This window comes from Hemitrygon akajei, chromosome 9, assembly GCF_048418815.1.
Source record: "Hemitrygon akajei chromosome 9, sHemAka1.3, whole genome shotgun sequence".
Classification (NCBI taxonomy): Eukaryota; Metazoa; Chordata; class Chondrichthyes; order Myliobatiformes; family Dasyatidae; genus Hemitrygon; species Hemitrygon akajei.
Genome location: NC_133132.1, coordinates 87,315,614 through 87,338,589, shown reverse-complemented (window position 1 = coordinate 87,338,589; position 22,976 = coordinate 87,315,614). Strand labels below are relative to the sequence as shown.

Genomic DNA, 22,976 nt, shown 5'->3' with positions numbered 1-22,976 from the left:
CACAAGCTGGCAGGTAAAACATGACTGGGTCGGAGGGGGAAGGGGGAGGAGGGATGAAGAGGAATGATGCAAGAAGATAGGAGGCAAAAGATGGAGGACGTAAACGGCTGAAGAAGATGGAAGACAACGGTAGACCATGGAATAAAGGGAAGAAGGCGGGGAACTAGAGAGAGGTGATGGGCATTTTTTGAGGGCAGGGAGGAGAAGAGATGGTGAGCAGACCACATGAATAAGGGCAAAGAAGGGGGGGGGGGGAACTGAGGAGACTAGTTACCAAAACTTAGAGAAATCGATGTTGAAGCCATCAGGTTGAAGACCACTAAGATGGAATATGAGGTGTTGCTCTTCCAACCTGGGTTTGACTTCATTGTAGAGGAGGTTCCAGTCAAGTACATCAGTGTGGAATGGAACGTGGATTTGAAATGGTTGGCTGGCTGTTGTAATGGACAGAGTGTTCTTGACAAAGTGGTTCTCCAATCTGCATTGGATCTCACTGATACAGAGGAGGCAACACTGCGAGCATTGGATACATTACTCCAATAGACTCACAGGTGAAGTGTTGCCTCACCTGGAAGGACTTTTTAAGGCCCTGAATGATAGTGAGGGAGGAGGTATAGGGGCAGTTGCAGGGATAAAGTGCCAGGAGGAAAATCAGTGGGGAGGAACATATGCACAACATGACAACAGGATAACATTTATCAATAACATTTTCCACAACCTTTTTCTTTCTCTATTATCCCAAAATACTTAAGAACCAGAAACATTATAAACCAATTCCTGAACTTGTGCATGCCATACCTCTATTAATATAACCATGTTATAATACTAGCTCCTGGTCTAATGTTACTGCTTGTATATCTCTTTCATTGTTTCTGATCTAATTATGGCTTATATCTGTTGTTCTCTACTTTGTTATCCCTACTTAATTACAGTATAGATTCCAAACTGCATCAAACCTTTCAATGAGAATTTGATCATTTTAATCAGACTAAAATTGTCCTTTTAGGTAAGACTTTCTCCACAATCAGGGCAATGCCTCCAGAGTCTGAACTTGTATCATTTTTCTATATATTGATTTAACTGCAGTCTTCCTATTTCATACAGTTACGCAGGATGCAAAGAAGCTCTTCAACCCACCATAGCTACGCTGACCATCGGATACCAATCTACACTAATCCTCTTTACCAGTACTTAGTCCATAGCCTTCCATGCACTAGGTACTCAGGTTACAGTTACAGTTACGGATCCCGCAACCCGCCTGGGTCATAGGGGCACTGTACAGATGAGTGTTGCACCAGTTCCCTCTGTTTTTCACAGTTGTTGACGAGTGCCTGGGTTGTGGCAAAGCTCTCTCCAGTAACTTCTGCAATGTTGTCTGCCATTTCTTCCTCTGTCTGCCTCTTTTTCTTTACCCCTGCACCATTCCCAAAAGAATGGACTTTGAGAGTCCACTTGACCTTGTTATTTGGCCATACCATCTCAGTTTCCTCTTCTTTACTGTGGACAGTAGATCTATATAGTGTCTCATATGCTGGGTGATGGTTCTTTGTACTTCATCGTTTTTTAGACAAGGTTTGTATAGGAGATGTTGAGGAATCTTTTGAAGTATCTCATTTCTACTGCCTGCATCTTCTTTTGCAGTTCTGCTGTTCAAGTCCATGGTTTGCATGCATTTAAGAAGATGGAGAGCACAAGTGCACGCAGGAGTTTCAACTTGGATCTGAGAGTGATGTTATTGTCTCTCCAGATTGGTTTTACTTTAGCCAGTGTTGCTGTTGTTTGGACTATCCTTGCAAGGGCTTCAGGTTTTGATCCTTTTTGGTTGATGATGGTGCCAAGATACTTGAACTGTTTGGCATTCTCTAGTTCTTGTCCACAGACTGTGCTCTTTGATGTGAGTGTCTCCTCACTGTTTCTCATCAGCTTGGTTTTATCTGTGCTGATCTCCATGCAATATCTGGTAAATGTATTGTCCAGACTGTTCACAAGGTAGGCCAATTCATCCTCACTTCCTGCCAGCCCATCAATGTCATTGGTGAACCTGAGGTTGGTTATGAACTATCCTCCTATGCTGACTTGCTGATACGGTCTTCCAGAGCATCCTGCATTATTTGCTCCAGGAAAATGCTGAACAGCAAGGGTGAAAGGAGACAGCCTTGTTGGATTCCAACTAATGTGTGGAACCACTCTCCGACTGTGCCTTGCTGAAGTTTTGCACTGCTAGCTTTGGTGTAGAGCTGCATGATGGTTTGGATCAGCTTCTGGCTCATGTTGTAGCTCTTCACTGTGGCCCAGAGTACATTATACCACACTCTATTGAATGCCTTCTTGAAGTCTATGAACATGTGGAAGATGTTCTGTTGATTTTGGCTGTATTTCTCATTCAGTACTTGGAGGTTGAATATTTGTTCTATTGTATTTCTCCCACTTACAAATCAGGTGACTCAGGTGTTAGTCTTAAATATCATAAGAGTGCCTTCATACTCTATGCACTTTGGTCATGTATTTCAGATTCCAACCACCCAATGAGTGAAAAAAATTCTTCCTCAAATCCCTCCTAAATTTCTTGTCCATCATTCTAAGCCCTCTAGTTTCAGATACCCCTGCAATTGCAGTTTCCTAATATGCCCTTGTAATTCTCTAGCAGGTCCTCTCTTAGTCTCCTCCATTCCAAGGAAAATGAACCACACCTATGAGTCTCTCTTCATAATTAAATATTTAATCTCAGGCAACACCCTGATAAATCTCTGCACCTTTTCCTGTGCAATCATGTTTTCCTTTAAGGTGACGAGATGTAGACAGCTCTCCAGTTGTAGCCTAACCAATATTTTATAATGTTAAATCAAAATCTCTCTGCAGTTAAATTCTATGCTCCAGTGAATGAAGGCAAAGATTCAATATTTTTTTTTAGCCACTTTATTTAAATATTTCAGTCAGAGCCACAGGAATATCGTCTTGCCTTCTTTAGCAGTCTGGGATACATTTCATCAGACTTTTCAGATTTATCCACTTTTAAGCCTGCTAAGCTATCTAATACCTCTACCTTTTTAATAACATGTCCTACAGTTCTATTTCTCCACCCCAATCTTGACAACAAGGTTTCCAGCATCTGCTGCAGAATATTTTGTAACTTCCTGTAGACAGGAAGTGGTGATAAGCTGCTGAAGGGAAAAATGCTAATACATGAGGTTAAAAAGCACAATCTTCCATCCCTATTTCACCCATCACAGCTCTCTAACTAGATCTTGACTCCTCTGCCACCTCAGGTACAGCACTATTTTACTCACGAGCTCCAGCACCCTTATTGGGTGTAAGCAGCTCAGCGTTCAAAGCATGGGAGCAAACTTACACCCTTTCAAATACTCTGATGCAAGCTGCCATTAAAGTGTGGTTACCACATACCTGGAGGGCTGTTGTAGCCTGTTAATGCCTAGAACTTGCCTTCTTTGTCTTCTGAAAAGTACCCCAGAATACAATGATTAATTGTTATCATGAATTGGTACCAAAGAAAAATAAGGTAACATGCTTTAATGATTACTGCTGGTGGCTCAGACACCCACCACCATGAGAGGCTGGACATGGCTTGTATTAACTCCAGCCTTCCAGACAAACTCAACCCACTGCAATATACGTATTCCATAGCAAATGTCATCTCACCGGCCCTAAACTCATCTCTGGAGCATGAGGACAGTAAAGACACCTACTGTATGTAAGGCTATTGTTTATATACTTCAGCTCCACCTTAAATTGTGTAATTTGCAAACTGTTAGGCATCTGACTTAATACCTCCCTTTGCAACTGGATCGACTTCTCGCCCAACAGACTGCAATTAATAAGGACAGGACACAGCAGCTCCACCACAATTCTCAATATTGGGTGCCTTACAAGGCTGTTTCCTCACCAACAACTTTAATCCCTACACACTCATGACTACGTGGGCAGATTCTGCTCAAACTCCATCCACAAGTTTGCAGATGACACCATCATAGTGGGCTAAATATCTCAAATAATGATGAGTTGCAATACAGGAAGGAGATACAGAACCTAATGGTATGGTGTCAGCAAGGTATGGTGTCAAAGTCAGCAAAACAAATGATCTGGGCATTGAACATTGAAAAGGGGTGCAGGGGTGATGTACATAATCCTATTTCTATCAATATTGCTGAGTCAAGAGGGCTGAAGACTTTAAGTTTATAAGAGTAAACATCAGCAATAGCCTGTCTTGGTCCAACCATGTAGGCACATGGCCAAGAAAGTGCACCAGTTCCTCTATGTCTTCTGGGGGCCTAAAAAATTTTGCCACATCCCCTGTGACCCCCACTAATATTAATAGATACACCATAGAAAGCATCCTATCTGGATGCATTATAGTTTGCTATGGAAACTGCTCTGCCTGAGTTTGCAAGGAACTGCAAGAGAATTGTGGACAGAATTGTGGAAACCAGACTCCCCTTCATGGACTCTGTTAATACTTACCCTGCTTCAGTAAAACAGCAAACATTATTAAATACCTCACTCACCCTGGATATTCCCTTTCCTCCCCCTACCCATCATGCAGAAGATACCACACACATACTACCCAGGCAAAAAGACAGTATCTATCCCACTGTTATAAGACTATTGAACAGTTCCCTACTGTAAGATAGATTGTGAGCTCAAGATTCCATCTTGTTATGACCTTGCACCTTCTTGTCTGCCGGCACTGTTCTCTGAAAGTATAACCCTTTATTCTGCACTTGCTTTCCCTTGTACTACCTCAGTGCACTGATGTGATGGAATAATCTGTATGAAGGGGTTGGAAAACCAAATTTTCCTTGTACCTCATTTAACATGACAATAACAAATGGATTTACAGTTTATTACATAAAGTGATAGAAAGGGAAGTTAGAATTTTCTTGCTGTAATTTGTTTTCTGTTTCTAATACAATCCACATAGCCCTTGCTGCTCTTAACCTCCTTTTTTCAATTTGAGATCAGTTTCAATGGCCAATATTTCCAGTCTCCATATTTCAAATATCCTTTTGCCGAATCACCCACTGATTGAAATCATCTTCAAAATAGAGCAGTCATCAGGAGGGCACACACCAAGCTATAATAATGTAGTTAGGTCCAGACTATGACAGTCTTGTTAGGTATGGTTAATAACTTTTGTATAATCACCCCTGCTGCATGTGACAAGATTGAGAACTGATTTAACACTCCAATACAAAGGACATTTTGGAAAGTTTATGCCTTTGGTAGACTCATCCCAGTAAGCAGCAAATGGGGATGAGAAAGACATTACTGGATTTCACCATATCAGATGTGAAAGTAAGATGAGAAATGAAGTGAGAAAGCTTCACAGGTGAGGCCAGGCAGCCTCCCCAAAAGCATGGAGAAAGACGGCCATCTGAAACATCTGAGTTGTTTACAACTACTTTTGAAGTTCATACTGAATCAAAATGCATGAGGAAAATATAAAACCCAAAATAAATAAATTAAGAAGATGCACTTGTACTCCATGTTGAAAAATGAGTATCTGCACTTTTTCAGTGGGGATCCTAAATGGAGAGTGAAAATGAATAACACAGGACTTCCAAGTCATGATACAAGGGAAGAGAGAAAATAAATTGAGGTTATTATAGATAAAAGGAGAAAGAGAATGCAGAGTTTGAGAACATGCATCATAGGTTTAGCATTTCAGGAGAAAATAAAGGTCAACTGTGAAAGATTAGATTTTTCACATCATCCACCAAAAAAAAAATTATGCTGAACACTGCCAGTTGTAAACTATTAAGTAATTCAGACCTAATTGGAAATGTGCATGGGATATGGGATTATAGTCAATGGAATATCCTGAACCTTGTGAAAATTGTGACCAAGAATTTATCTTCTGCATGAATAGCATTCATGGACACAAGAAGAAGCAAGAAATGACAGCAAAGGAATTCGTCAAATTAAATACGATGTGTTAAACAAAGAAATGGAAAGAAAGATTGGATGAAGGAGAAAAGACAATGAAAAGGAAATGAGACAGAAAGGAAATGGAAGGAAAAATAAGTAATTTAAAGAATATCTAGGAGATTTTACTACAGGTAAATTGGTCCCTCAACACCACCTCTTTGGTCTAAAAAGCAAAGCGGTGTCTCCATTTCCTGAGGAGATTGAGTCAAGCGAGGGACCACCCCTCCCCCCATTCATTCAAACCAATTTTTACAGAAGCACCATTGAGAGTGAACTGACCAACTGCATCACACCATCTAGTCCAGGAATTGTAAGGCATCTGACCACAAGTCCTTACAAAAAAATTGTGAGGACTGCTTAGAGGATCATTGGGGTATCTCCTCCATCCATCAGAGATATTTATCAGGAGTGTTGTGTACACAAGGCTCTTAGCATTTTCAATGATCCCTCTCATCTGTCCAACAATCTCTTTGATCCCCAACCATTAGGCAGGAGGTACTTTAGCATTAGGACAAGAATTGTTAGGATGTGAAAAAGTTTCTTCCTGCAGGCCGTAAAACTACTGAATTCCCTGCCATGGCCCAGGTCTCATCACGCATGAAGCATCAGTAGCATTATACTGTTTATTTGTTAACTTGTCACAAAGCACCTTATTATTTATTAATTTACTAGTGGTAATATAACTTTATGAGTTATGTATGTGATTTATATGTAGTGTGTTGTACACTTTGGTCTGGAGGAATATTGTTTCATTTGGTGGCATACATGTGTACAGTTGAATGACAATAAACTCAAACTTACGGTATGAGTGGGTTCCCATATGTTACGTTCTCTCTGATATTGTTTAATACTAACTTTCTGTACATGTGAAATTAACCTCAACAAATTTTCTTGAAACCCAGTCAGAAACTGACAAAGCTCTTTCCATTTCTATGAGTCTCCTAATGAAATGCTCCTGAATCATATGGCAATTTACGTCAATTTACATTATGGTATTTTCTTTCTCATCTCTTTTTTAAAATCAATGTTAAGGTACTGCATTAATTTGCCATTATTTTCCCAGCATTTCCTTGCCTATTGTGTGCTAAGTCTCTATTCTGATGTGGTTAATTATGCTGGCTAGTTGTGACTCAGAAAGTCAGTCAGAAAGTTTTGGTAGAGCTCAGAACAAAAACAGAGACACTAGTTCAGAGGGGAATGGCCATGAAATAATTCAGCTGGCAAATAATTCAGATATTTTCCAATTTAGTCATCTCTATTGGAGAGATGACGTTTTAGATCAGTGGAATTACTTACAAACATCACTAAAATGGAAACTATTACAAAACGTTGATCAAGATGCTGAGCAAGAGCACTGGGAAAATTGATGAACACTGTACCTGTCTCTTTCATATGCGTAGTGAGTGTCTAAGTCCCTGGGCCTGCGCTCGATGGGACTGCGTGAGACAGCTTGATATCGGGTAGGAGAGCGAGATCGTCTGCTCTGATGGATCTCATCCAGACTCCTATGAGAAAAGATCCACAGGTTAGTTGAGGATTGTTAAGACTACACTTCAAGAGAAAACGTTCTCTCAACATCTTTTATTTCAAGAGAAAACAAGGAAGTCACAGAGCACTAAGCCCAATATTGGTTATCACAATGTCTTTTTGCCTAATGATTTTGAAATTCTATGGAAGAAATTGTAGTTTTCCAACAAAACAGATTAACAATTTTGTAAAACAAAGATTTTATATGATTCTTCCTGTCCATAGTTTAATAAATTGAAACTAGCAGCAAGAACAAGAAACACACCTCTGTAGTGGGACACTGGGTAATCGTGACCGGGTCCTGCCCTGGTCGTCACCACGGTGAGGAGAGACAGAACGTGAACGATGATGCGGGCTTCTCTGCTGATCTGGTACTGTTAGTGTACTTGCTCTACTTTCTCTACTGCTAACCCTATAATCTGTTGGTTAAGATGCCAAAAATAAAAGTACAATGTAAGTTTTAATATTTGTATGCAAGAATATTAATCAATATGAGCAATGCTGCAACTATAAAGATGAACTTCAATGAAACAAGAAATTAAAAGCGTGATTCCATGCCAACAGCATTTTCACCCTCGTTTTAGCTCATCAATTTTAATCTTTTAATCATGAAACGGTCTTTTAATGCATGCAAACAAAACAACCTACATCCAAATTAGATTGTCAAGGGGCTGGCCTAGTTGTTTGATATTTATTGTGCAACATTATGATCAAAAACAATTGGAAAGCCATCAACTTGGACACATGGACAAGGCCATGCAAATATCTACAATAGGCTAAAGCAAAGCCATGCAGGTTGCAGTCAATTGGATATTTTGTGTCTATGACTATGTGCTGCTCTATAGCACTTCACCTGTGGAGCTCAAGCAGGAAGGCACTTAGGGAATAAGTGGAATCCAAATATTTACTGAAACAGTACAAATATCATCTGCTCCATTGAAGTACTTAACTGATCTTGTTGACTGATAGTTTAGCCTCAAACAGTACAGGCAAGCCACAAGAAAAGTATTTCTGCACTGTCAGAACATGGCCATCGACTCTGTCACAAAGCAACACTCTTTCCAAACAGAGTCTTAGATATTATAAAATGCAATTTATTCTGAGAAGCATTAAGTGAACATAACACAGAAAATAAATGAATACAGTATTTCTCCTCTGTCAGGTGGAAAAGGCATAAGCTAGCATTAATTCCAAAATACTGAGAATGTGAGTACAGGAACTTCACTCCTAATTTTGTTTGGCAGCCAAATTAAGTAGGAAGACAAGTAAAGGTATGTTACCAAGCAACATCCTCAGCAATCAAAATCAATGGCTCTTAAATTTTTCATTTTATCTTTTGACAATTGGAACACTTGCAATAATTAAGAGTTTATTATTAAATATTCCTCAATTTTTATGAAACAGATAGTGACATGGCGCTCTAAAGCCGGATTCTTTAGCGAAGAGTAAATATAATATGGTGATAGAAATTGATTAGAATAATTGCTCAGTCTGTTGAAGGGTTAATAGGACAAGCAAGGCAAGCCAATATACGGTAAAAATTGTAGGAGACTGGATAGACTTGATTTTCTAATTAGCTTTATTCTCTAAATAAAAAAAAAATGCCTTTAACGTTTTAACAATGAGAATCAGAACATTTAGGCTAATCTATTTAAGTAGAGAGTAAGAAGCTTGCAAATGAGCAATTCAGCAAGACCATAATCAAAATGCATCGAGATTTGTTTCTGGAAATTGAAAGGATTCAGGGATGCTGTGTGAAGAAAGATAAATAGGGCTGGTTTATTTAAAAAAAGACAATTTAGTTTGGTATTTTTATTTTCAACCCTTCATTTTCTTAATCTCTTAATGTTTTACTTAATAATCTGTTGTTCTTTATTCTCATTGTGCCGAAAAATGTCAAATCTCTTCCCTGTGCCCCTGCATTGATCACTTGTGGAATAGGGTATAGAGTGGGATACCAGAGGCCTCTCAAGCAGAAAACAAAAATCAATTCTTAAAACCATAATTAATGAAAAATGAAACACACAACATAAAGCAGAATATTTAGCTTTTAAAATTCTTTAAAGTTTATTTTTATGTAGAATTTAATTGCAGAATTTTGTTAAAGCCTTAAGCTCTAAAGTTTTAACCTAATAAATTCCATCAAAATTGCTATTCAAATATCACTTGACACCATTGTTTTTGCTTGAGGCATGTTGCCTTTCTTTCTTCCAATGTGGATTGCTAGTTTTATTGTGGTACTTTATAATTTCTGTACAAATGACTGAATAAACTTCACAGAAACAACAGCATACTGTTATTTTTATTGAGCAGTGAGCAAATAGACTTTTTGACAAAAACTAGATACAAAGTTTTCTTATGATAAACAAATTGTTTGCTCACAGCTGATCCAAATTGCAGACAAGTCTAACTACATGTTTTTAAAATTTTGTGCTTTGAAAGCAAGCTTGACTTAACTGAACATGCAATTTAATTATGTGCTAAATTATTTTTTAACTTTATATTTTTCATTTCATTTCATTTAGCGAGGCTTTACTAATCATGTGGACAAGGATATGTGATAATATCTTCCTCAAACTCATCTCTATCTTCTAAGATTTTATATCTTAACTGAGGCCTCGCAGCAAGTGATTAATCATGACTACTCATTTTGTATACAATGTCTTATGAAAATGTCCTGAATTGTTTTTAGGACACAGAGTTAAATAAACCCAAAACAGAAATTTATCTTTATGTTGTTCACTTGTAAGTTTATGTAGGTCATCAAGTTCAATCAGATGTGAAACTACTTAGCTAATTTATTTCAACCCTAATTTACATCAGTTCATGCCTTCCAAAATGTGCTGCATTATTATGACATGATTATTGTACTAATGCCACTAATCTGAAAGTTGATGAAAATAACTTTTTCTTTAAAAGTCATTACTGTAATACTCAAATTCAATTGCTTTAGTTAAAAATTACGTTAGCCCAATCAAGTCATCTGTGCACTGTCAAATGTACATTTACACATTTAAAAGTAATATGCACCATCTTTAGTGTGAAATAAATGCTTCTTAAGCAGTGAATTTAACAGAATAATCATTATTGTTTGTATATATTAAATATCAGCTAACAAAGGTGTGCTTTCACATATCTGATATTTATCATGGCTGGCAGATAGATGTTATCTGCTTCTGGAAATATTACTGACCTCCTGCTAGAGCCCCACATCAAAAGCAATTCTAAATGTAGATAGCATTCATAGATTAGAACATAATCTGCCCCCCACCCACCTGCTGAGACCACTCCAATACCATCATCAACATCATAATCTGAGATGTCACTATCACTGATTCGCTGAGATCCTGGTTAGTGTTGGAACAAACAGACAAAACAACTGTGTGCGTGGACTCATTAACAGTTACTTTAAAATCAGAAATGCTTTAAAGAATAAACATGTTAAATGAACAAGTAACCTAGAAAATTAAAAATTGAGTTATTCTACACATGTAGCAATACAATATTTTATTGGGCTCTTTTTAGCACAGAGTAAATCAGTTCAAATGAAATGAATAAGAAACATGCATTTAGTCAGTCATGGTATTTCATTTTGTAAACTGAAATTAAGAAAAAAATAATTAAACTTTAACCATACATGACAAATGACCAACAGCATTCTTACTGCAGAGCCTTACTCACTGGGCGAATATGCTGAGGCACTGTGTCATGCTCAAGTATGCACAGCTCAAGATTTTTCATCCACTTATGATGCAAAAATTGTGGAGGACACTCATAGAAATTCCCAATACTTGGCTGCAGTAAGTAAGGCTCCGTAGCAGGACAGTACACTGTGAAATGTATTGTAACACTTGGAATATCTTAAAATTTTGTTCTTGCTGCATGAGATTGGTGATTAATAATACCATATTTGCACAGCATGCTGAGACAGCAATATAAATCAAAACAAATGAAGTGTGGATGAAGTTATTGACAAAATTTGAGTCAGCTATTGTTTATTCATGATTTCAATTATTATTATTTTGTTATAATGCTTACTCCCTTTTAAAATGTAAACTCTATTACAGTGTCATTTAGTCTGGGAGTGGAACTTGTGTTGCATATGAAAAGAACAAGGATTCCTCCTTGATATATGCCAAAATAATATGGAGATTCAGACAAAATGGTGTCAGGTTGGTATGTGGTAATGGCTTGTCTGCATCTGAATAGGCATCATTAAAATGAGATACCAGTGAAGAATATTTTCTTCTTTACAGACCTGTCATTTCCTTTTTCCCCAAATTATGTAAATGGGCTGAGGGTTATATGATAAGAGGGTGCAGCTGGTACCATCAAGGAATGGAAAAATACTGGGTTGATTAAGAGTATTATGTTTTTAAGGGATTTTAAAGGGTATAAAAAAGGGGCACTTACTTTGTGCAGTGGGAGAGTTTTGCCATGGGTTAGATCACGGTTGGGTTTAGTGTTAATGCCGAGGCAGAGAGAGAGAGCGAGATGGAGGGGGAGGGGGGGGGGGTGGAGGGGGAGAGAGGGAGAGAGTCTGACATTGTAGAGGCCGGCTTGCTTAGTAGGTGATAAGTATTATTTTGATCTCTTTACTGCTACTACTATAAACATTTGTTTTCCTTTCTATATTGCATTTGTGCAAGTTCTAAAAAAGAATTTTCTTGTGATCTTGAACATGTCTGTCATGTCTCCTTGGTTTTCAAATGCAAATACAAATACTCAGAGCTGAATCAGGAAAGAATACAGAATGAATTTTATAATAATCTTCATTTCATCTGGAAATACACAGAGATCATCAGTTTGCAGCAGGTAATCTTTCAATATTAATCCAGAATGATCTGTGGTGATTTCCATTGTTTCCCATTTTAGGCATTTAATCCTCCTCAAAAATGCAGTGTAAGTTTTGTGCAGTATAAATATTTAGCATGCTCTTTACAGTCATTTGGTAACAAAGTTTTGATGCATTCCAGGTATGATTAGGCAGGGTGAACATGTTTTCATGAAAAGGAAATCATTTTTGAAAAATCTGACATAAATTGTGGTATATACAAACCAGAATGACTATACTGATATACTGACACACATTTTCAAAGTTCAGAACTTTGAGGAAATTTGATTTAATTTAAGTTGGAGCTCAGGCTACCCTGTTAAGTTATTCTTTACACTGATTACCTAGATTTTAAAGAGGTATTTGAGAAGTTATCACAGAAAAATTATAGGTACATTAAAAAGAAACATTCAAGAGCTGGGGATGGGGACTAGTAAAATGGCAAAAATCAGAGTAGGGATACATTGGTCATTTTCAGCTTTACATGTTGGACTGGTGAGGTTCCCCTAAGATCTGCATTGGCCATTGCATTAGTACTCTGCTTAGTGCAGCTAACTCATGGTTCCAGTGTTTGATACTAACCCCCAGTGCTGTCAACATATATGATTACCTTTTAACCTTTCCTCCCACATCCCAAAGATGAGCTGCTTGTTAGCTTAACAGGCTTATGTAAATCACCCTTTACATAGTGCCTGCTGGGAGAACTGGGGGATGTTAATGGGCAAGTAGAGAGTGTAGGTTACAGTTAACTATATGGGAGAATGAGATTGATGGGATTCATCTGGAAGCCAACATAGACCCAATTAGCTGAATAGTAACCCTCTCTGTTGTAAGGGAATATAAAAACAAAAAATAAAATAAAAGTTTGAAAATATGCCCCTCAACAATATGCAGCAACAGTAATGACTATGATTGAAAAAGGATGTGTTGCACATCCAAAGGTAGAAAATTAAGGAGGTCATAGTGATTCTGTTCAGAGTTGTAGTACCATGAACTTTTCATTACAGAAGAATGCCAATAGAATAACTTAGCAATAGCAATTTATGGAAAAAATGTATTTGATTTTCAGGATTGAAGTATCAGCAACATGGAGAGCATTTACTTCCCATCCTTAATTGTTTTCAAAAAATGGTCTTGGGCCTAAACAGACATACAGCACGGAAGGATGTGCACAAATTCCACACCAACTATCTGCACTAATCCCACATTAATCCCTTCTTTTCTTTCATTCACCCCACATTCTAATCAACCCCCTTCAGATTCTACCACTTACTTACACATGGTGTAAGTGGCCAGTTAAGCTACCAACCCACAGTTTTGGAAAAAGCGTGGATGAAAACCATATGGTCCCAGGAAGAACATGCAAACTCCACATAAGTGCTGCCTTCTTAAAGCACTGTCATCAAGTGGGCTGCTTTTCAGTATAAAGATTAATTCTACTTTTATTTTATAAAGCACTATCACAGAATCATTGCAGCACAATAAAATCATTTAGTTCACTTTCCCTTCAGCTATGTTAATTACTTTCCCTCAAGTTGGCATCCACTTTCTCAAAAAGCTGTGGGTTCTAGATAATGACCAATTTCTGATTCCAGAGATTATATCTCAAAACCTCCCCAGGTCTTTTGCCATCACTTTTAATTTGTGTCCCCTGATCCTTAAAGCTGTTTGGAACAACTTCACTCAGTTTTATCTAATGAAAACAAATAAACATATGAATCAGAAGTAAGCTGGGTGTCAAAATCTTCCATGTTTCAACCAACCCTCCCTCAATCTTCAAAACCTATCATCATTCAGTACATCTTTATTAAACCTCTTCTCAAATAATGTTGCTCCAAAGAGAATAACTCCAGATTCTCTGGCAGTACAGTGCAGCATCAACCCTGCTTATCCCTGCTTCACAGCACCTCTAAAGCTTGGTGACTTAAGATGGATGTATTGATCTTGAGTTGCTGCATTTTAAAGTTGAGCACAACCTCTCTGGTTTTGTACTCTATAACTCTGTGAAGCTCAGAATTCCAGGTGTTTTATTGAATATTGTCAATACTCTTTGCCTGTTTTGCAGATTTATGCACACAAAATCTCTCAGTTCCTCTACAGCTTTTAGAACTGTACCATTATCATACACTGCTCCTCTCAGTATTCTGTCATTTTCTGTGATTTCCTTATCTTGTCTACTCTCAAAATGGACAACCTCACACCTGGCTGAACTAATTTAGTTCTATTTGCCACTTTAGTGCCCACCTAACCAGTCAATTCATATTTTCTCGGAATCCTAATTATTCATTCCAGTTTTGATGTAATCTACAAACCTTTTATTACATTTAAATAGATATCACTAAACTGTACCATAAAAAGCTAGGAAGATAGGATTGTATCATGCAGAACCCTACTAGAAACAGCCTAGTCAACTAAAATCCCATTGTTTTTTTTTGCCACAAAACTCTCTATGACTTTTTAATTTCCTGTCCAATACCTTGGTCAAATTCATATAGATCATATCAAAAGAATGGATTTCATCAACTCTTGTTCTTGGCTCATCAAAAAATAGTTCAGCTATCTAAAACAAGAGGGCCCAATGGGTAAGATAATTAGAGGGGTACAGAGGAATCCAGAAAAATGTTGGAATCCGGAATGTGCTGCCTGAGGGTGTGATGCAGGATGGTCCTCTCACGACACTTAGTAAATATGTAAAAATACACTTGAATCACCAAGATATAGTTGACTACAGACCAATGCTGGCAAATGGGATTAGTATACTACATAGTAGCTGACAATTAGCATTGATGAGGTAGCTGAGCTCTGGTTTTGGTGCTGTATACTCTAAATTTATATGACTCTAAATTTAAGTGTTAATGAAACATAATCTTCTTCTAACAAGTCCATACTGATTGTCCCTGAATAACCTGTGTTTTGGATACAGGAGGATTAATTAGTTGGTAATGGATTATAATGTGGGACTAACTGAGGCTACTTTAATTTCTCAGGTGGTATGGTGAATCTGAATATTTTTTAAACTGATGTGTAACTAGTAAATGATAGTGTGGGTCTGGATTTGCTGATATAAAAATAGTGTATTGACCTCTATTGCAAGGGATTGAAGTACTAGATTGCTGTACAAGGTATCTGAGTCAACTTGAAGCACCTTGTGATAAATCTTTGTAATTGAAGACACATTTGTTTTGGAATCAATTCAATGTACACTTGTTTGATTGATTCTTCGAATGAAGCATTGTTTGATGAGTTCAATGGTATAGGCCTATAGTTACTGCAGTTCAATGTTCTATTGGAAATACACAAGGCTGGTAGATAGCAAAAGGCAGCTTCCTCCAGCTGGACATCTAGAAGTACAAAGTCTCGTAATAATGGACCAGAAATTTAGCATTAAGAAGAGAAGTTTTTTTAATGGTGAGGTTGTTCAGCCACTGGGATCAATAGATTTTTAGATGGTTAAGGGAATCAGAGGATACTGATCTGAGGAGGTAAAGTGAGTCTGGGACAGGAGAATATCCCAGTAAATGGCAGATTAGGGCTGGAAGAGTGGCCCACGTATGCTTCTACTTCTTGCAAATCTTGTATCATTCATACAATCTATAACTTTGAAAAATCAGAAAAAGATTTCAAATGCTGGAAATCTGAAATAAACAATGACTATCTTAAAATTTGGACTATGGCAAACACCAAGAAAAAATTGAATCAAGCATTGTTAGCATTCCCAGTGAAATTCTGTACATTATGCCAAACAAATTTCTGAAGTGAAATTGTGGAAGGAGCCTGGGTTTTCCTTTTTACAATTCAAATATTAATAATATTAAAATCCATTATTTTCTTGAAATAGATTAACACAGTCTGAACTACTTTGTGGAACAGTCATACATCTCAGGTATAAAGTTATCAACTGGAAAAATCAAGAGACTCCACAAATATATATGGTCAGAAGATCTCAAATATGAATTAAAAGGCTGTAATTCACCAGTCTAAAAGGAGCTAGGGGTTGACATCAGAATTAATTGGTATTTTAAAAGTGGCTAATCTGAGGGACGATTCTTAAAGAAAGTAAAATGGTCCGAGTTACATCGTTATTGTCAAAGGATTAAGACATATCTGTAATTTATTAAGTAGATACTTGTTATTGGATAATTTACAGGTATTCAAGAAAATTAGTTCCAGTTAACTGGGTATTTTTTGATGATATGACAGAAAAACAGATGATAAATTTATATTATGTACTTGAACTTTTGAATATCAGAATATGTCAATGGAAAAAAATAACATAAAATGTAAAAAGGCAAGTATAATTTCAAAGGAGCTCTAAAAGATGTCATTTTTATTTATCAAGAGTGAGAATACAAAAGGTATTATCTAAACTAAATACTGTTTCATTGCTTCTTGTGAAATACATACAAAGTATGAAATCACATTTGAAAATATATTCAATATGTTGGAAATTTTTTGTCTTGCACTTAAAGAGAACATTAATTAGATTATTTTAATCTACTGGTAAAATAATCATGAAATGTAAAGGTTAGGTGTTTGTATGCTGATAACCCCAAATATTTTGGGGACGATTGTCTTTTTCCATGGTTTAACATTTTAATAAGACTTAAAATATCATTCCTCATGATAAAGAGAAAATCTTATTTTAAGACCAGTCTAACGGCAAATTTTACCATATATTTTACATGGTAATTTCAGATAATCAAAATACAATAACTGAGGAGATTCCTTTTAAATATGCAATTGCAAACTATCACCCAATTTCCTCTTCCTTGTTAAAATGCAAACACGACAGTAGCCTTTAAATTCATGTCCCTTTTCTTCCAGGTCACATTCCCTCGATCTGTATTTTAGGCCATGCAACAATACAGAACCAGCTCAGATTAAAGTCATTTAAAGAACATCTATTTAAATATATCAGAGGCTGATCTATCCTTCTCTGCTTTTCAACCTGACTGTGATTGATCTTTTTCCTGTGCTTTTTATCCTGACTTTGGCCTTTTACATAATGGAGCCTACCAGCAGATTCAAGCTTCTCTCCAGCAGCTTTACTGGCTTTTTCCTTCCATACACAATCATATCTCTGGTGTCCCTCAAGTCCTTCCTGTCTCCCATCTTCAAGCTGCCGCTCAACAATGCTGCTTATCATATGGAATCTATTTCCACAAGTGTTGGCAAATCTTAAACCTTCTTGTCCAACATTCAGTACTAGATGAGCAAATAATTCCCCTTTCCATATTCTGTAAATATTAAAGCCATCACAAAATCCATGGCAACTCTTTAAAATTGAATAAGACAGCCTGCTCAATAGAGTTATCACCACAATCTCTCAGCTTCACCTTTGTGCACCACAAGGTGGCAGTTCATAAACTACAGAAAAAAAATTCACCATGTCTGTTGTGTTTTGAACAATGGTCTCAAGCTCTTCTGGCTGATTTCCCAACTCCTATCTCTGTAAACACAAATTCATCCAAACCCTATCTGTCCAATTCACATTAGGCTCCTTTAGTCCTTGCATACTGTTATATATTGATTCCTGATTAAGCAATACCTAACTTTCACAAGACTTGTTTTTATTCAAATAATTAATCTCCCTCAGCCTTAAAATACACTGAAATATCTGTTCTCCTCTCATTCTGACCTTATATTCTGAACTCCATCATCTGTGCCCTCACTTTCAGTTACTGAAGGTATAACCTCTGAAATACCCTTTATTTGCCTCTCTGACACTCTTACCTCTTCCAAGATGCTCTTTAAAACTTACTTTTTCTTTCTGATCAAGCGTCTGATGTACTCTAGGAGTACTCTAGGAGTTCCTTCATGGGAACTGGTATAATTTCATGTGGAAATACATTCCTGTAAATCACCTTGGGATATTTTACTTCAATTAAATCAAAATGCAAGTTGAAATTGCTCTTCTCATTTCAATTAACATTTAACCAAGTTAATCAAATATTTTTGACATTTAATATTTACATTAGAATGTTTGAGGTTTCCTGGATTCTCAAAGGGATTATATTAATCAATCACCTACTTTGTAGCCTTTTACTGGGACTTTCCCCATGGACATGCCTCCGTGGCATGTAGGGTGATGGCTGGGGCAGAGGTAGTGAAGATACGTCATGTGTCTGAAGTTTATACCAGTGTGGTTCGTCATCCAGCAATGCCGTCTCCAGCTCTATAAGGATCTGAAAAAAGTGCAACAATGTCATCTGTAGCAGTTAGCCAACCAAAAGGTTGTAGGGAAATTTCTGAGAGAGAACTGGATAAAGAATGAATTCAAAAGGGGATGTAGATGATTATAAACTTAAGTGACAGATAGAGAAAGCCTTTTAGCAGGGAAATTGGGAATTACATAAATATCAGGGCAAGGAAATTACCCAATGAAATAATTATTGGAAGCATGTCACCATGCTACTTTGTGAAAACACCAAGCTCACTGTCCCTTTAAGTATCGAGTACTGTGATTCTAAAATAAAGTACCTGGTTTATTATTAAAATGGACACTATTATAGAGCAAGTACTTTCTGTCTAATAACCTTAATTAGCATTACGCATGAATTTTTGTCATTGTAAACGGTGACGCCAGATTTTTCTATTAATTTCTATAATGTCAATGGTTATAAGGTAATTTCAGATTATAGTCTTTGAAGAGAGATCTTCTGAGAGCTCATGTTGAACTTCTTCACCTTCTCATATAAAACACATATCATCATCAGCTGTTCATGAGGACCTTGTACCATTTTTTTCATATTAAAATATTACAACTCATATCTTAATTTAAACATCACTGGAATGGTGGCTGCCATTTAGTGAGACTGTCCTTTTGACCACCATTTGGTAAACTACTTTATGAACTGGTTTTTGCTTAGGGATAGTTTGATTGGTGCAATTGAAAGTCAACATAACACAGTCAGAGATCGTTTCCAGACAAGAAGCAGTTATGAATTGTTTATTTGATTAGGAGAAATGGCAGATTTGTGGAAAGAAATGCCCTATGACCTGAAGTAATCTCAGCCCAGTGTTTGGCTGACCAGGTTGAATTGTTGACGAAGGGAGAACAATAAAGTGGCATGAGACAGAAGTCCAGTTGGGCCCGATCCAGTAAGAACCTTACACAAACCACTCAAATAAGCCTGAGCCAATTAAAACAAAACAAGACAGTCTGTTCTGATTTTTAAAAAAGCATAAGAACAGAGGATTTCAGGAGTAGAAGTACTGAAAACTCCATAGACCAACTATTGTGGAAGTTGATGACTTCACATTGAAACATGGAATAACACTGGAATCAAGAGGAATGCCTGCCCAGTGCAAACTCCTGTTCCCAAGAACTTCACCTTCTCTTCTTTGACTATTTAGGGATTGTCAGCTAAACTTAGTGGGTGTGTGCACAGATATTTAGTCTTGTATGCTTGATTTAAACTGAACTGAACATGTTGTTAACTGATCCAATAAAGGTAATTGTTAGTTAATACAGATTCTCTTTGTGCTTAACCAATCACTATTGCCATGGATAGAAAAAAGGAATGCTTTAATAATAATAAACCCAGGTTTAAAGTATTAGTGTATTTTACCTCTCCAAGAAATCCACTTTCTTCTTCTTGCACTCGGGGCTGATCCCACAATGTGATCTCTAACATTCGTTCTCGAAAGTCTCTTCGATGTACATGAGAATAGATAAATGTTTGGTTCCATTTTGGCTCTAAGCTTCTCTTGACTGTTTTGGTCCTCCTCTTACTCTTGTCACTGCCAGTTAAAATACACAGCTCAATTTCAGTTGCTAACCAATATCAAATAACCAAGTTCAAAATACAAACCCAAGTCAAGACAAGTTCTGCATTTTCAAAATGAATTAATTAAAGAGCTCTGAATTTTAAAAAAAAGTTCTGAAAAGCCATAAATTATGTATATATGTATGTATTTATTTAGAGATATAGGGCCTTCTGGACTGATGAGTTGCACCATTGCAGAGGCCCACCTATTTAACTCTAACCTAATCACAGGACAATGTACAATGACCAATTAACCTGCTAAATGGTACATCTTTGGGCTGTGGTAAGAAACTGGAGCACTAGGAGGAAACCCATGTGGTCACGGGAAGAATGTACAAGTTCTTTAGAGATGGCAGCAGAAACAAACTCTGAATTCTGAAGCCCTGACTATAATAGCATTACACTAAATGCTACACTACAGATATTTGCTGATGATATTGACCTATATCTGGCAAATACAATGTCAGCAAAGCCAGTGATACGCCGTCACTACAGCATGACACTCTCAGTATCCACAGGATTTCAGCACGTGTAGCCTGTTACAGGAATCCTGAGGATACTGTGCATAATTCAGCATTCCTCCATAGTCCATGCTGCTCACCAGAATCAGCAACTGAAATACCAAAAACATCAGATAGTTATAAACCAATAAGATATCTTGGAAAGTTAATGCTTGGTAGAATATGCAATTGGCATACTGTTAATGAACAATAAATAAAACAATTCTAAAAAATCTCACTTTTTGCTTGTGTTTAATTTCTTCACACAAATATTTCAACATTAGACAAAATATTCTAAAGTTAATTTACAGAATCTACTAACATAAATCACAGTAGCAGTTCCAGTATATCAAGATCCAACTAATGATCATTTGATTCTTTTTATCAATAAAACTTGGAGAACAAAACACTCAATTCTTCACTGTACAATTACCTTTCCATTCAAAATTTAGCTGCCCCAGGAGATAACATGAATTACTTTAATAATGCTCTTTGATGATTTAATCAGACGTAGGAGAAACTACTATCTCTTTTTTTTTAAAGATTTAACTCTGTCTTTGAGGGATTCAGATCTGATAGTTCATTGGGTTGAAATACAATTGCAAGATTTCAACATTGAACACACAAGTAGTAGAATAGATTAGAATCTTTTGTCACTACATGTAGTATTTATTATTTTCTATCCTAACATTGTACTGACTGTACATATCAACTGGTCTACAAAATAAGAAAATGTATCTACTTCATTATTAGACATCAAGGAAACATAATTTTAAGCCACCTGGCTGTCAACATGTTAATATTTGGAAACACAATCTGTCGCAGTTTACAGCTCATTAAGGCTATCGTCACAGATCTCACCAAAGTTAGGATTTATGATACATGCCTGTCAGGTAGCCAGAGACCAAACCTAGTTGTATCTCAGATGGGATTCTTTACGTTGAGACTTGGAATCAGAGTCATACAGCAGAGAAACTGGCCCTTCAGCCCACCTTTCACATGCTGATCATCAAGTACCAATCTGTACTAAACTTATTTGCCAGTACTTGATCAATTACTCATATGCCTTGGAGATTATCTGACCATCTAGATACTTTAAATGTTGTGAGAATGCCCACTTCTATCACTATTTGCAGACTCAAATCACATTCTGATTGGGAAAATATATCTTCCTCAGATCCACTCGAGACCACTTACCCTAAACTAGGGGTTCCCAACTTGGTGTCCATGGACCCCTTGCTTAATGATATTGGTCCCTGGCTTAATAGAAGTTGGGAATTGCTGCCCTAAACCCATGTCCTCTATTTTATGCACTTCAGTGATGGGGAACCATTTACTATTGTCTTCTGCTCTTCCTCGATTTTGTACAACATTTTTCAGATTTCTACTTCAGCCCTCTCTGCTCCGATCAAATCAATGCAGCCTATTCCAGTGGTTCCTTATAATTTAAACTCTGTATTCCAGGAAATGTACTGGTGGATCTTCTCTGCACCCTTTTCCAAGCAATGACAGCTTCCCTATATGAAACAAAGCAATTTCCTATAGAACTGTAGACAATATTCTGATTGTGGCTTAACCAAAGTATTATAATGTTGTACCATAACCTTTCTTCTTTTATATTCTATTCCATGGACAATTAAGACATTAGAGAATGCAATATGGAATAAAGTATCCCAAATACTTCATTTTCCACCTTCTAGGATCCTTGGACTGGTGATACCAAGACATGTCTTTTCCTGAAACAGTCCCTAGTATCCAACTATTCATTGTACATGTTCTTCCCCAGTTAGTCCTGCCTTGGTGTACCTAGTTGTACTCAAAATTAAAATTCCATCCATCATTGCTCAGCCCATCTCACCAACTAACAATCCAGCCCAAAACTATCTAGTTCATTATCAACATCACTGATATTCCTGTCATCTGCGTATTTGCTAATTATACCCCTACATTTATATCTGAATTATTCATGCATACAACAGTAAAAATCCCAGCACCAATCTTCATTTCTTTTAATTTATAAAGTTTATCTTAAATAACTAGTAAAATCAGTACTTTTGTACCTACTGCTGCTGTTGTAATCAGAAAGATAAACCTATCTAGCTAATGAGCCCCATTATAACAGGGATTCTAAGTGCCCAACTTCCCTGAATACTTCCCCAAACTGGCAGAAAATAAGGCAAAGATGAATGAGGTGTTATGCCTGTCTCACCATCTCCTAAACATTGCTGACAGTTTACAGAGCAACTCAAGCTCCTCTGGTGTATCCACATAACTGAGATCCCATGCCCATTTTAGTAGCTCTCCCTCCATCTTCTTGGGCATTTACATTCTTCCCCTACCCGTGTCCAATACAAACTGCACTTCATGAAACAAAACTGAATCTGCGATGAAGGTTTACTACAA

General features: G+C 37.0%; 1 protein-coding gene across 7 annotated transcripts in view; it reads right to left on the bottom strand.

The window, feature by feature from the left end:
• Window positions 1-22,976, bottom strand: part of rims1a (regulating synaptic membrane exocytosis 1a) — a 549,448-nt gene that overhangs the window by 180,080 nt on the left and 346,392 nt on the right. For all 7 annotated transcript variants that reach the window (XM_073056477.1, XM_073056478.1, XM_073056481.1 and 4 more), the window contains exons 14-18: window positions 19,876-20,047; window positions 18,336-18,489; window positions 10,746-10,817; window positions 7,736-7,889; window positions 7,323-7,448 (exon numbers count right to left, since the gene is read on the bottom strand). In XM_073056477.1, the coding sequence (XP_072912578.1) occupies window positions 7,323-7,448; window positions 7,736-7,889; window positions 10,746-10,817; window positions 18,336-18,489; window positions 19,876-20,047 (678 nt within the window). The remainder of the gene's footprint in view (window positions 1-7,322; window positions 7,449-7,735; window positions 7,890-10,745; window positions 10,818-18,335; window positions 18,490-19,875; window positions 20,048-22,976) is intronic.